Genomic DNA, 15,874 nt, shown 5'->3' on the forward strand with positions numbered 1-15,874 from the left:
TTTTGTTTTGTTTTTTTAAACTATATAATTAATTTTCTAAATACTCCACATCATTAGGCACTTATTAACCCTTCAAAAAAAAAAAAATCATATTTTTAAAATCACCATTTTAAAATATTTTTACAGGTTTTTTGTTTGTTTTGTTTTGTTTTGTTTGTTTGTTTTAAACACCTTTTATTCTCATCCCTGTAATGGACTAAATGGAATTGGTTTAAAAATGATATTTCACAAAACTTGCTTTAAAACAAACATCTACTGCTCATGTCCTACATAACAGCTTCAAATGTAACATTTATAATAATTTTCACATTTTATGGGACTGAAGTTAAAAATAAACAAATATTGTGTCTGTGAAAAAATATTATTAGTTTAGATGTTAAACTAAAACCACATTTTTTTACTGTCAATATTTTACATGTCAGCAAGAAATGCTTTTATTTATTAATATGACAAGTTTGAGAAAAGTGTGATGTGTTGAAGACTGCAACTGGTTTGAAAGGAGACACTGTGTTTAATTTTATATTTTTTAAATTTCTCTGGGTCTCTCTCTCATATTGTGCCCTTCTTTCTGGGTCAACAGATCTGCATGTCAACATAACACAGTCTTTCTGCTGCTGATGTGGCTCCAATTTCTGACATAGGATGCTTGTCAAGTGGACACATTACATTAAATATTCTGTTTATAATAAAATTATGAGTTGTCCTGATTTTGCCAAGTACATGTTTACTGAAACCATGACTATTTTTTTTTATTATTATTAAAATGAATCATAAATGAAGTGAAAATAATTATTAGTGAAAAACTCAACCCTCAAAGCTTTCAACCCCAAAACAATGTGACGTGTGATCAGCTAGAGATAAAAAATCAGGAAAATCTGGCCCTGCCACCGGCACTTCTTATTTAATATATATATATTTATATTTTATCACATTAGAATAAATATCTTATATTGTAATATAATACATATTGTCCTGCAGCATTTAATAATCTTTTAATAAAAATTTAATAAAAGTATTAATAGAATTGTTATTAAAGTAGCCTACCTGCCAAAAGTTTGGAAAAAATTATTAATGATTTTGAAATAAATCTCTTCTGCTCATCAAGGCTACATTTATTTGATCAAAAATATCAATCTGCCATTGGAAGCTCCGGTTCCTCTAGAAACAGTCAGACGCGCGCCTCCGAAATGAGGCACAAGAGACGCGCATTTAGGACTGCGCATGCAACATTTGCATATTTGACTCTTGCGTACCTGTCGACAGTCGAGCTCTCTGGAAGGATTTGTATATTTCTGTATTTGTATATTTCTATAAGTGATTATTATTAAAAGTTGTTATTTTTAGGTTGAACCACTGTAGTCACATGATCTGTTTTAATTATGTCTTTAGTAGCTTTCTGAGCGTTTGAAAGTGTTAATTATCTTGCTGTCTATGCAGGCCTCACTGAGCCACCGGATTTCATCAAAAATATCTTAATTAGTGTTCTGAAGATGAACGAAGGTCTTACAGGTGTGGAATGACGTGAGGGTGAGTAATTAATTAATTAATTAATTTTCATTTTTGGGTGAATTAACCCTTTAAGGTCATTTCGCGATTTCAATCATCAGTAACCAGCATATCCCTGAACATAGCCGCGTTTATTATTATTATTATTATTATTATTACTGATCTGCATGATTCCCGTGGGTCATGATTTTAGGCCGAAAAAAAAAATTAATCTGGAAGAATCACATCCCTGATTTGGCAGCAATGAAATAAGGTAATTGTATATACTTATGGATTAAAATAAAATTCCCATCTTAATTTTATGTGAGGTTGATTTGTTAACTTGACAGTCAAAATCTGAATAAAAAGTATGATAGTGTCTTCTGCACCTCTGTTAAAGAGACCTCAATGATGTAATTTCTAGTAAATTATGTCACAAATGGGTGGAGTCTCAATTATTAGGGTTGATATATGGTTAATATAGTTAAATAACCCTATTGACGAACAGGGGCCCTTATGTAGGGAGAGGCCCTAAGCAATGCACACATCAGGAGCCAGAGTCCTGCCTGAGGCTTCTTGCACTGAATGGGTCATCGCCTTAATAATGTTACATTATAGACTAAGTGATTACACTTCCATTAGAGGATTCACCATCACCGTGTACATGCAGAACCCACACCTAATTATGACTTTATCACATTATTAATCCTCTAAATGAACTTCTTCCTAACAGTTTAGTTTTTGAGGCGTCCGTGTTGATATTTTTTTTGTCCACCAGAGGACGCAATAACCCAGAATAAAAATGAGAACTTGTTAAAATGAATCTTAAAAACTTGTAGTAGGCCTAAGAATTGATATACAGGTGCTGGTCATATAATTAGAATATCGTGAAAAAGTTCATTTTTTTATTGTAAATTATTTTAAAAAATGAAACTTTCATATATTCTAGATTCCCTACATGTAAAGTAAAACATTTCAAAAGTTTTTTTTTTTTAATTTGTTGATTAGAGCGTACAGCTAATGAAAGTCCAAAATCCAGTATCTCAAAATATTAGAATATTTACATTTGAGTTTCATTAAATGTAATTTGTGCTAGGAGCAAGTCATTTGCTGTAATATGTCCTGCCGATCAAGTATTGAGTGCACAAAAGAACATACTTTAAAGAACTTGAACTTTTCTGTTTTGCAAATCCATTTTTTGATTGATCTTAGGAAATATTCTAATATTTTGAAATACTGGATTTTGGACTTTCATGAGCTGTACGCTCTAATCATCAAAATTTAAAAAAAAAACTTTTGAAATGTTTTACTTTACATGTGGGGAATCTAGAATATATGAAAGTTTAATTTTTAAAAATAATTTATAATAAAAAAATGAACTTTTTGATGATATTCTAATTATATGACCAGCACCTGTATATTGTTATCAGTTATGTACATTGAAGTGTTTATGTTGCATATTCTGTTATTTAGTTAATGTGTATTGCATTATTTTAGTGTCATGTTTATTACCTCGATGGTGTTTAACGCTGGAATGTTGCTGGAGAAGTTACTTTTGGCAAACTTAAAGTCATCATGTGTCCTTCCCCTTCCCCTGTACCAAGTGTTATTATCAGTACATTTCACAAAAACACATTTTAATAGCTCAAATAGTATTAACATTATATGATTTAATAACATGAGCCCTAAAAAAACACTTACCAAAATCCCATCCTGCAATGCTTGGAGGAAAGTTATTTCATCTGTGAGTTTCTGTACAAAATTAGTTTTCTGTGAACAATCTCCTGCATCCTACAGTAGGATGCCAAGATTTCCTTAAGAAACACACAATCTTTGTGTTCCTGTTCGTCTCTATAGAACTCAGAATGGTTGTTTTGAAGAATGACAAACTAAAATATTAAAAATGAAGCAGAGAAAAGTAGCACTGGGTGATTCTCACAAAATCTTAGTTTCAAAGATTTTAAACCTGAATTTTTTTTTTTTTTAAAAGTTTGCATCAACTAATTTACTTTTTAGACATTAAAAGCAAGGTGTTTGTGATCATTAATTTTAAAAGCTTTACAGACATTTTAACACCTTTTTGAACATTTTCCAAAACAAGTCCTTACAAATCTCATTTCCGCAAGTTTAAAAATGTCAATACCATTAGGAAAGATATTTCTCGTTTAAAGCACCATATTCATCTGCAGTGTATGTTCTTCATAAAAACACACAATAACATTCACAAATAATCAATAATTTTATGACAATGACAGGCAAATTAACACAATGATTATACAGTATATGAGATACAAAAAGTGCTTTTTTCTTTAATAAATGTTGCTTTTATAAACTGGATGTTGTTTTATATGCTGAAGAATCAGATCTTCATTATCAAATATGAACTGATCATCAACATTCATCTGAATGAGATGCTCATCAGTCTTTGATCTGTAAGGCACGAGTGTGTAAAAGTCTTCAGATATTTTCACATTAATAAACAGCTTCACCTGAGAGTCTCAAATACAGCAGAATTCATATTTAAAGAGATAGTTCACTTAAAAATAAAAATGATCCCATGATTTTTTGGGCTTTAATCCGGATCAACTTTGGCTCACAGTTCTCTTTGGTTATTTCATGCATTTTCCTATAATTAACACTTGAATCAGCTGGATTTGATCTGGTTTATAATCTGTACATGAATGGTTTTGTGGCTTTATAATACTGTAAGTTCACACTGGGTCTCTTGGATGTTCTTGCAGAGTCCCAGAATCCTTTGCATCTGAATATTGTTCACATCCAGATATGACCTCACTTCCTCTTCCTCTGTTTGACTGTTTCACGTCAGTGAAGCAGATTTTCCCTGAAGCTCATATTGATGCATAATGCATCATAAATGTGCTCTAGATACTTAATATTAGTTTGCATAAACTGCAAAAAAGCCAGTATTTTGCTTCTCCAGTAAAATTATTTTGAATTAATAAAGTTTAGATGTTTGTACTGAAAAACAGGACAGAAATACTGAAGAAGAACATCAGTTTTTGCAGTGTAGCAGCTGTAGCTAAATGAAATCACCTGTACTGTCCTGACGCGTGTAGATGTTAATGTTGGTGTGTTTGTCATGTTCAGCTCTTCCTGTAAAGTGCATGTGTCACATGTCTGTCTGAAATGGCCATTATCAGGGGATTGTGGTTGGGCTTTACTTCTGGTCGTTCCCAGAATCCTCGGTGCTCTTGATGTCGGAGCTGAGGGGCGGGATCACGGCGCTGCTGATGTCACTGAAGCGCTCCACGACACACTGCGCCGTCAGACGGGCCTCGGGGTCGTGATCCCAGCACTCCTCGATGGTGGAGCTCAGCAGATGAACGCCCTGAAAGAGAGAGAGAGAGCAGAACCTCAGTGACATCAACAGGGTCCTTAGAAAGACTTCAGTTCAGTTTGATCACATGTTAAATTTACATGGCATATGAAAAGTCTTAATTATGGGAAATACAATATGGCCTAATGTGATTATTAAACTTTAAAAGACTGTGATTGAATTAGATAGATATTTGCTTATGATCTACTGTTGATGAATTATGATCATTTTTTTAATTGTAAAATGATGTAGATGGTTGTATAATGAATATTTTCTTTCATCTTTTTGAGTAGCTGGAAGCAGTGATGCATAGACATTTCAAAATAAGAGTCCTGATGTGTTTTCAGCTTGTTTATAATCAAAAGTCCCACATTATGGATAAAATCCTTTTTTCTGGATATTATTAGTATGTAATTTATTGTATTGATATATTAGGCATATATCAATTATTTCAGTCTCCAGCATTTTGCTGTTGTTTTGACTCTTTAGACCCAGGCCCGTGTTGCCACCTTGTGGAACAACTGATTAATGCAAAACAAATTCAGTGCACATATGTGACCTGTGTAAGAAAAAACGGGCTTTACCGTGTGGTTGCTCCAGCTGGCCGGTATCTCCGGTCTCAGTCGATCTCTGATGACATCATCCTTCATGCTCTCCACACACGGATGCTCCTTCAGCTTCCCGAACGGAGGTTCATATTCACGCACATCTGCAGAGACACACAGACATCTGTCATAAATCTTCAAAATTGGACTGGGATCAGGTCAGACACTGAGTTAATGTGTGTTTGTGTTGAATGTTGGATCTAAGCACTGTTCAGGGTCTTCGATGGCCATTATTACCTCCGGTGGCGCTGCATCTGGACGTGATCTCCCACAGAACCAGAGCCATGGAGTAAACGTCTGCCTGTTTGAAGGACTCAATGTTCTCCAGGTCCATCCGGGACTCCAGCACCTCAGGAGCCATATATCGCGCCGTTCCCACCTGAGAAACACACAACAGAAAACACGTCCTTCATCAGATCAGCAGAAAACAGAGCCGTCTGTGAGCTTCCACTCATATAATCAACTTATACTGAACATTTTAATATAAAACACACTACAGACTTTTATTTTGAAATGTTTCTTTTCAGCAGAATATCAGTCTGTTACCACTGTTATATTTCAATTGGTTTCACAGAATTAAAAAACAAAACATAATTGTTTATAATGAAATACTTTCATTTTCATTTTTTTCTAAATGAAAGAAAAAGAAGATTTGTCTTTGTCCTGCACTTTCAGTACAATGTCGTGCGTGTCATTTCCTCTTTAAATACAATAATGCTTTGATCTTTCTGACATCATTTTTGAGCATGTGCTTCAAACATATGTCAGTTTCTTTTACAGTCTTTAACATTATTTAATGCTCTCTGAAAACTAACTGTAAACATAATGGTTATTGTATTTAAAATATTTTAAAATGTAATTATATATATTACATTAATGCATATAAAATATTTAAATATGTGTAATTTAAATTATTTTAATAATTACTTATTTATACATATGAATTATTAAAATTTTTAAGTATATATTTATATACTTATTTTAACTATATAATTTTAAATATATATATATATATATATATATATATATATATATTTAGTTTATATTTGATTATATATACACACACATTTTAAGTGTATACTTTTTTATACATTAATCTAAAACAATTTTATATATATATATATATATGTGTGTGTGTGTGTGTGTGTGTGTGTTTATGTGTACGTGTATAAAACATACTTTTTTTATATATAAATATATAAAAATATATACTTTTTCTGAAGGGCCTTGATTTCACCACTAGAGGGCGTCATTTCAACCCCAGATTACTCCTCCGTTGTTAAATGGCTGTACATGTAACACTCTCACCTCTCACTGCCTATTGCCCTTGTTCAGTCCTGATGTTTGCCTAACCATTGTCATACTCAAGGATTTTTAGGTTTGAGATTTTCCTGCCAGATTTTGTGAATTGTACTCTCTGGATTTATCTCTTTGATCTGATATTTAAAGGGATAGTTCACCCAAAAATGAAAACTAACCCATGATTTACTCACCCTCAAGCCATCCTATGTGTATATGACTATCTTCTTTCAGACAAACACAATCAGAGATATTTTTAAAAATATCTTGGCTCTACCAAGATTTATAATGGGAGTGAATGGGGTGCGAGATTTTGAAGCCCCCAAAAATGCATCCATCCATCATAAATACAATCCACACGACTCCAGGCGGTTAATAAAGGTCTTCTGAAGCGAAGCAATGGGTTTTTGTAAGAAAAATGTCCATATTTAAAACTTTATAAACTAAAATAACTAGCAGATGACTGTATGTATACTGTGCAAGTTGACTTGCGCCACAAGAGTAACCCGTATGCCACATAATGTAGGAGCAGTGCAAGCTTAGATGTCTCTCAAGGTTTAAACAAATATTATAGTTAATAAAGTTTTAAATATGTATATTTTTCTTACAAAAATCCATCGCTTTGCTTTCAGAAGGCCTTTATTAACCCCCTGGAGTTGTGTGGATTATTTTTATGATGGATGGATGCACTTTTTTGGGCTTCAAAATCTTAAGCCCCATTAACTACCATTATAAAAGTCGGAAGAGCCATAATATTTTTAAATCTAACTGACTGTGTTCATTTGAAAGAAGAAGATGGTCATATACAACTAGGATGGCTTGAGGATGAATAATTCTCATTTTTGGGTGAACTATCCCTTTAAGGAGAGCTTTTCATTTTGGATTACCCTTTTTGTATTACCTCCCAAGGCCTGTTGTTTGAGTTACCTTGTGGCATATATACCTAAAGTGCTACCTAAGACTGTTGCTAAGTATTAGTTTTTCCCCTCTGAAGTAAAAACTCAGACTTTGGGTCTCATTGTTTCTAACTCCTGTCCATATGGAAACACTCTCACCTGTCCGCTGTTGGCCAGTTCTTCAGGAGACGTCGAGCTGTCGAGTCTCAGACTGAGGCCGAAGTCGCACAGGCAGCAGGTGAGGTCAGATTTCACCAGGACGTTTGCGCTCTTCAGGTCTCGGTGCACGATAGCCACTTTGGTTCGTCCGCATGGAGTCCGGTCGGAGTGCAGGTGAGCCACGCCCCTCGCCAGTGACCCACCCAATTGGCACAGCTCGTCCCAGCCAATCACGTGCTGAGACAGAAACTCCTGCAGGTTTCCTCGCTCGTGATAGGCCGTTATCAGCCAGTACTGCCGCGCCGCTTTCCGGTCCTCGGCGGTTAGGAACTGTAGGACGTTTTCATGCCGCAGCTCCACGTCTGAGAAAATCTCCCACTCGGTTTTCCACGAGGCATATTCGTCGTACGGAAATATCTTCACCGCCACCGTCTGGAAGGATTCGCTGGCGTGTTTGAGTTTGGCTCTGAAGACCTCAGCGAAGCGGCCCTTCCCGACGACGGCGTCCAGCTGGATGGGCAGCAGCTCCGTGTTGTGGTTCAGGCTGTTGGCTTTGGTGGAGCTGCTGTCGGATCGGTTGTCGTCGCTCATGATGATGGCGCAGGTCTCGCTGTCCATGCCTTTGGTCGTGGGCACTTTGAGTTTCTGCTGCCGACACACGCAGGCGCAGTAGAAGAGCGAGATGAGCAGGACGGCTATGATCAGTGGAGGAACCACACTGACCAGCAGCAAAGGCGGGAGATACTTCGACTCGTCTACTGGAGGAACTGGTTCTGCTTTTGTAAAGAAAAAGAATTTTTTCAAAATTTTTAATAAAAAGAAAAGTCATTTAAATTTTAAATCTTTAAATATAAAACAAGAACTTAACTTTTTAATTATTATGAATACACAGGGGTTTTTTTATATTTATATACGTATTGTTTTATGCATTTTTTTTTATTATATACACAATAAAATGTAAAATATTTTAAATATATATAAAAAATACAAATTCTAATTGTGTATATATACTGTATATAATATTAATTTTACAGAAACAATGTTTATTATTTTAGAGTAAAATATTTCTGTCATTAAAAAATTTATTTAACCCTTCTAAGCTGTTCAGGGTGTTTTTGACCCCGAATGACATTTACTGAAATAAATAAAAATAAATAAAAAAAATTCTCTTGGTCCAAATGGCATGAGGCTTTGTAATGCTGTCAACACTTTCTAGATTTACAAAAAATAAATAAATAAAATAAAATAAAATAAATGAAATCTGGTTGATTTGAAAATGATATCTGGTTTTATGTTAGTATGAAAAAAAATTCACACTCTGTTCGGGAGACCATGGTTAGAAAATGGATAAAATTCATCCTCAAATTCAGAAACAACACAGAACATACATAGACAGAAATGTAGTATAAACACTTTAAAACCATCCACAATGCAAAACGATCATGCTTGCTCACACACACACACACACACACACACACACACACACACACACACACACACACACACACACAAATAGTGAGACTATCAACAAAAAAATAAATAAAGTGGTGACACCACGACACATCCAAGATGGACAACAATGTGCACCCACACACACAAACACACACACAGATGGATTTATCTAAAACTTCAGTACAAAAAAAAATGCTAAACTTGGGGGAAAAAAAGTATTAATTTATTTATATACATTTAAAACATGTCATAAATCCCCCAAAAAGTGCACAAATGTATAGTAAAAACATCAATAAAGTAAAATTACATTTGTTAAAAATATAATAATAATAATAAAAACATTATTTTCTTACAAAGTCACATTTTATGACCCCAACAGCCTGAGTGTACTTCCCAAACGAAGAGCTTCACAAGGGTTAGGCTGTAATTATGGACATGGGAAGGCATTATATTTAATGTGTCAATAATGAAAACAAGGCTGTGAAACACTCAGAAGAGCTGCTGAAATCACAGTTTCCAAACTGACTTCCTTCCTAAGTGTTATTTTAGTATCACTGAGATGCTATTATTATTTTTTATTTTTTATATCTTCTGTTATCATTTTAATTTTAGTTGTCATTTCTTAATTTTAGTTATTTTAGTACTTTGAAGATTAGAAATGTTCCTTTGGAAACTAGCTGTAATAAAATAAGTTTATTTTTTTAATATTTCATATATTTTAACTTCCTGTTTTTTTTTTTTTATAAGAGCGCTGCTGCAGTTTTGTCGTCTGTCTCTTTAAATGCTCAAGCTCAAAGCAGGATGGATTCTGATTGGCTGTCAATGTTTTTATCCTTCATCAGCTGGAAGAAAAAAAAAAGTGATTCCAACGATATCATTTCTCTGTGTCGTCATCTTTACAGCCGTGTGTGGACTCTGCTGTTCTTATGGAGTTACAATGATTAATATAAAACAAATATCTGTCAATGGGGTTAGAAAAATAAACACAATTCAAAAAGAAAACAAGATCCTTTTTCTGAGCCCATTGGCAGATATTTGTCCTCGTCTCTCAGAAAATCAGACTTTTTTTTGCATCTCAAATATATCTTGATTTAAGAATGTTTAGATGTTTGTACTGGAAAACAAGAGAAAAATCTATATCATCTAAATCATAATTTTTTGCGGTGTTTACATTTAGATGGACAGACATTTTGATAACAGATATTTTCGGCATCAAAAAAGTTTCCTCACAGAATCACATGATGCGACTTCCTGTTTAACAAATCTAAAACTAGATTCTCACCATTTCTGGAAAAAAGAAAACAAGAGAAAAAAATCGTGAGTGGTGCTTTCCTCGTGGGCACACAGCGATGTGCAGCACAACACAACCGCACACGTGCGCAGACACAGAAATAACACATGCTCTAAAAACAACAACATGTTCTGCATGCAGTGATCTTTAAACACAGACAGGAAACCACACGTCTGAACCTTCAGCTCCACAGAGACACAGAAGCCATTACATAAGAGTCTAGCAACATTTACCCGATGGACACTTGCAGGAAAGAGTCTTTAAGGGTTAGTTCACCCAAAAATGAAATTTTTGTCATTAATTACTCACCTTCATGTCGTTCCACACCTGTAAGAACTTCGTTCATCTTCAGAACACAAATTAAGATATTTTTGATAAAATCCGATGGCTCAGTGAGGCCTCCATTGACAGCAAGATCATTAACACTTTCAATGCCCAGAAAGCTACTAAAGACATATTTAAAACAGATCATGTGACTACAGTGGTTCAACCTTAATGTTATGAAGCGACGAGAATACTTTTGTGCGCCAAAAAAACTTTGTGTTCTGAAGATGAACAAAGGTCTTACAGGTGTGGAATGACATGAGCGTGAATAATTAATGACATAATTTTTTATTTTGGGTGAACTAACCCTCTAATTTTGTCAAGAAAGAGTCTTGACTTATTATCTAATGCGCTCAGTTGAAGTGGATAAATATTGATCCGATAAAGCAGACATGCACATAAACTACGATGGAAACACACTTACTGAATAAATACCGCAAAAACTCATGTGACTTTGCCTCAGCAGAGGCTGTGATCAGATAACTGGACTAACCAGTGGACCAATCGCGTCGCAGCATCTCAAATGTTGGTTTGGTGGTTCTGAGTCAAAGTCTGAAAACACGATTGTGTTCCCAAACACCAGCATCCAAACACAAGAGAACGTGACAGCGTTTATTGTGTTTCATCTGCTGCTCTGAGTCCAACTCATTTATGATGGAGGGAAAAAGAGTCCGACTGCAGCAACTTACATTTTTATGACTCATATTTTGCGTCAATTTCCCAAGAAGTGACGATTTTGTTCTCTTGAACACATGGGAGGGAAACACTGCTTTATTTCCAAATGTTTATGTAAAAAAGAATCTTTTTCCAATATAAAGAACCTTTTGTGGAATGAAAAGAGGAATCCATGGATGCCGTTAAACTAAGAGCCTCTCCACTCACCTCCAGGGAAGATGAGCCGATCATTACACTCCTCAGCATTACAGGAGCAGATGTAAAAGTCCTCCATCCCCTTCACCTTCTTCATCTTACACATGGTGTTGTTGTAGTCCATCAGATACTGACCGTGAAACTTCAGCCCTGGATTGTGACACACCGTCTCGATGAAGGTGTTCCCTTCACTTCTGCTCCTGAAACACAACATGGACATTAGGAGTCGTCAGTTTCCACAAGAATATGAAGCATCAAAACTGTTCGACATTCAACTTTGTCATTGATAAATATAAAAAAAATAAATAAATATAAAACATTATGCATTATAGAAACTAGTTGTCAGCACATATGGGTTAGTCAATAATCACTGCTGAGAGAGTTATCTAGACATCATTTACTCAAAGTGGAAATAGTTATCCACAGACAGGGTTGCCAGGTGAGTTAGTCAGCCAGTAAAAATCAGTCTACCAGCAGTTAAACACTAGTTAACTCTTTCTGTCACGTCACGATCGCTCTGGCTGCGTGTGTTTTCATTCTCAGAGTTTGTCTGAACTGGAACTATTTCCTGCAGGATTGTCTGGACGTCAGACAGGATTTCCTGTATCACAGTGAAGCCATTTCCTGATTAAAGCTGTCAAGGTCGAGATACAGTCATTCAGATTTCAGAGAGCTCATAGTGCTTGATACTGAAGTACAAACGTCTAGACTGAAATGATATTAAACAGAGAGCAAATGAAGCTACTTTCATACATGCAGCTTTCAAGAAGCTATATATCCAGTTGTTCAAAAAGTTTAATCTGGATTTGGAAATCCCATGTTTTACTGTCCAGGATCAGGCAATCCATTTTTTCAAAGCGAAATTGTATTGGTTCACCCTGATCCAGATACACACTTTTTCAGATTACCAAATCTGGATTGCTAGTGCTACAGAGTCCCTAAAGGGACATAGTGATGGGAAAAATATGAGATGGGGGAAAAAATATATATTTCAATGCTTTTGTTTTCTCAGAAAAGTTTTGTGTAGCGTTCACCTGGGAAACTTTGCATTTGCTCAAAAAGAACCTTTGGCAATGTTCACACTGTGAGCCTTAATGCTCAGATCAGATTTTTTTTGTATATCTGTTCACAGTGTTGTTTTAAATGTGGCCAATATCAGATTTCCAGTGTGAACAGATCATGGTTCTGAACTGACCTGCATGCACAAATGGGGTTGCCAGGTTTTTACCACAAAATCCACTCAATTGCTTCTAGTCCAAAACTATCCTAATCACGTTCTGTAGGGTAAACCAGTGAAAATGGGCGTCCCGGGGGGTTAAATATCTCGTCAGTGCGGTCGCTTCAACCGACGGAGTTGCAAAACAACCCGCGGCAACAGTGAAAAAGTAACCCAATTCTGCGGGAAAATCGCAGACTTGGCAACACACACAGCACGCTGTCATACGGAAGTAAATACGGAGGGCACTAAAGTAAGCAATTATGTGTTTATTTATATAGATTTTTAGATCTGCCGCAGAAGCCAGCAAAATTATGCGCAGGCAATATGAAAAATAAAGACAATGATGTGAAAAAAGAGCAGAGTTTTGAAACTTTTGTGATACGAGCCCTCATGTTTTGCTTGTATTATAGAGCTGTCGAGTTCTGACACATCACTGTCCTTCTACTGACGACCCTTCACAACTGTCTTGATAATGTTGGGTATTTAAAATCTTTGAATAGACTCCCATGAGCGCAGAATCGTGATGAATGTTGATCACGAGTGACGTAAAAATCACATGAATTCCGATATGACTTTTCACACTGCGGTCGCATTACAAAACATGTGACCTGTATCGGATTTAGTACCACATATGGAAGTGGCACAAATCGGAATGGAAAAGATCAGATTCCATGTTGTTTTTGTACAGTTGACACTGTCATGGGGAAAACAGGGAAAAATCTGATTTGGGCCACATTTACCTGCAGTGTGAACGTCTCTTATAATTGTGCCAATGTAGTTTACTAACAGTGATAAAACACTTTAAATTAAATATAATATTTTTGTTAGATATTTACAGCTGTTTGGGGATTATTTTATGGTGCCAAAATCTCTTTTTTACTTCAATGTAGGCTACTAAAAGTCTTAATAGGTAGACTAATGTCTACTTGTAAATATTAGTTTAACAGTTAAACTAATTAAGAGCAAAAAAAAAAAAATTGTGTATATTACGATACAAATGTTGTTTTTAACCAGTTTTAAAGTTTAATTCAATTTTTGTTCCTGAAATACACCCTTCTGCTGGGATCAGTATAATCCTGATTTTTTTGGATCAAAGGTATTCCAATCTCAGTAAAAAGTTTTGAACAATAGCTGAACGATAGTGAAATGCGATCAGATTACTTTTGAACAATTGGCCCCTAGATATTCAGAAGAGATCAACATCTCGAGCTGTGCTCAGATTCACCACGATACCGAAGTCTGTGAACAAAACAGAGACACATCAAACAGGAAGAGCAGCGTTGACGCACCAGGCACTGACGCACACCTCTTCTGGATACTCGCAGATGGACGTGACGTTGCAGGAGGATTCGCAGACGCCGGTGGCGTTACACACCGTAGATTCAACGTCACAGAACTTACAGAGCTGACGCAATTTGAAGGTTTTATTTTCTGACGCATTCACTGCACAAACACACGGAGAGAGAGAGAGATTAAATGCCTATATGCACACAAATACACACCTATTCAGTGCTGATGACATGAGAAATAAGCTATATTATAGCATATTTTTGCATAGGAAACCACAGGCACAGCACATCTGCACTCACTTATAACTAACTCCGAGCCCTCACTGGGTTTGTTCAGCAGCATGCGCTCGTTGCAGTCACGTCCCGTACAGGCGCACAGACGGAGGTTACGGCCGGACACGTGTCTGATGGTCAGCACACAGTCTGAGCTGCTGTAGTCCTCCAACATCACGCCGTGCAGCGGCTGCGTTGGGTCGTGACACCTCGTCTCCACAGTAACAATGCCAGTTTCCCTCCACCTGAAGGAGAGAGATGAGGTTAATGCATCATCAGCATATTCTACTGTAATAATACCGTCTGCAGCTGTTCTCAATGCATCAATATCCTGATGTTCTACTGCATTCTCAAAATGTGCAGAACGCAACAGAACATACTGCGTGTAATACGACATCCCAAAATGCTCAACCTTTTATTTATAGTGTTAAAAATAAACTGGAAGTGATATTAACTGTACAATTTCAGCAGACTGTTATTGTAACACACAATTATTATCAAGGTTATTGTAGTCAACTAAAACTATAAAAAATAAACCTGTAAAACATATATAAAAAACTTCTAATTTTCATTTAGTTTAACTTGATGTAATAAAATAACTAAAACTTAAATAAAAAAGGAACTATACAGACATATTTACAAAAACAAAAACTAATAAAAATGACACAAAAAAAAACAACAACAAATTTACTAAAACTAAAATGTATATATATATATAAAATCAGGGTTATTATAATTAAATAAAACTACATTTAAACTACATAAAAATACATTTTCTTTACTTGAAATAAAATAAAATATAAAAAGCTTTAAACTTACAACTTATTTCTCATTTTCACTTAGTTTAACTTGATGTACTCAAATAAATAAAACTGAAATAAAAATTAATAAACTATACAGATGCATTTGCAAAAAATAAAAAATTATAAAAACAAAATTAATAAAACAAACTACAATTAAAATGAATGAATAATAAAATAAAATGGAAAAATATAAAAATAAACTCAAAAATAAATAATTATTAAATAAAAAATAATATAAAAATAACTAAAACTATAACTATAATTAAAATGCAAACTAAAAATATTAACAAAATAATAAAATCTATAATAGCATACTAAAATAACACTGATGTGTGTCATTGTTTGAATTATTGTCACAGTGAAATGTTTGTCATTAAATTGTGCAAGTGGTTGTACGTTATTTAACAGCAGTAGGCAGTGTACAGTATATACTACAGTCAGTGAAATGACTGCGTACTGTGCCAGTAAACAATACTGTATGTTCCGCAGTACGCCAGCTTTAATAATGTTCAGTCAGCTGATTTACTCTAGTATTTTGGTCTCTGTTCCCGTATTGTCTGCTGCACAGAAAG

The 15,874-nt window shown here is 35.1% G+C and overlaps 1 protein-coding gene across 2 annotated transcripts in view; it reads right to left on the reverse strand.

The window, feature by feature from the left end:
- Positions 1–3,711: 3,711 nt before the first annotated feature.
- Positions 3,712–15,874, reverse strand: part of tgfbr2a (transforming growth factor beta receptor 2a) — a 17,313-nt gene continuing 5,150 nt past the window's right edge. Inside the window, exons 3-9 of one of the 2 annotated variants that reach the window (XM_051872738.1) lie at positions 14,527–14,744; positions 14,227–14,380; positions 11,731–11,918; positions 7,782–8,554; positions 5,665–5,806; positions 5,407–5,531; positions 3,712–4,834 (exon numbers count right to left, since the gene is read on the reverse strand). In XM_051872738.1, the coding sequence (XP_051728698.1) occupies positions 4,664–4,834; positions 5,407–5,531; positions 5,665–5,806; positions 7,782–8,554; positions 11,731–11,918; positions 14,227–14,380; positions 14,527–14,744 (1,771 nt within the window). In that variant the 3' untranslated portion in view covers positions 3,712–4,663. Of the gene's footprint in view, positions 4,835–5,406; positions 5,532–5,664; positions 5,807–7,781; positions 8,558–11,730; positions 11,919–14,226; positions 14,381–14,526; positions 14,745–15,874 lie in introns of both variants that reach the window. The other variant, XM_051872736.1, reaches the window with a different exon arrangement.

Source organism: Ctenopharyngodon idella, chromosome 19 (genome assembly GCF_019924925.1).
Source record: "Ctenopharyngodon idella isolate HZGC_01 chromosome 19, HZGC01, whole genome shotgun sequence".
Taxonomy (NCBI): Eukaryota; Metazoa; Chordata; class Actinopteri; order Cypriniformes; family Xenocyprididae; genus Ctenopharyngodon; species Ctenopharyngodon idella.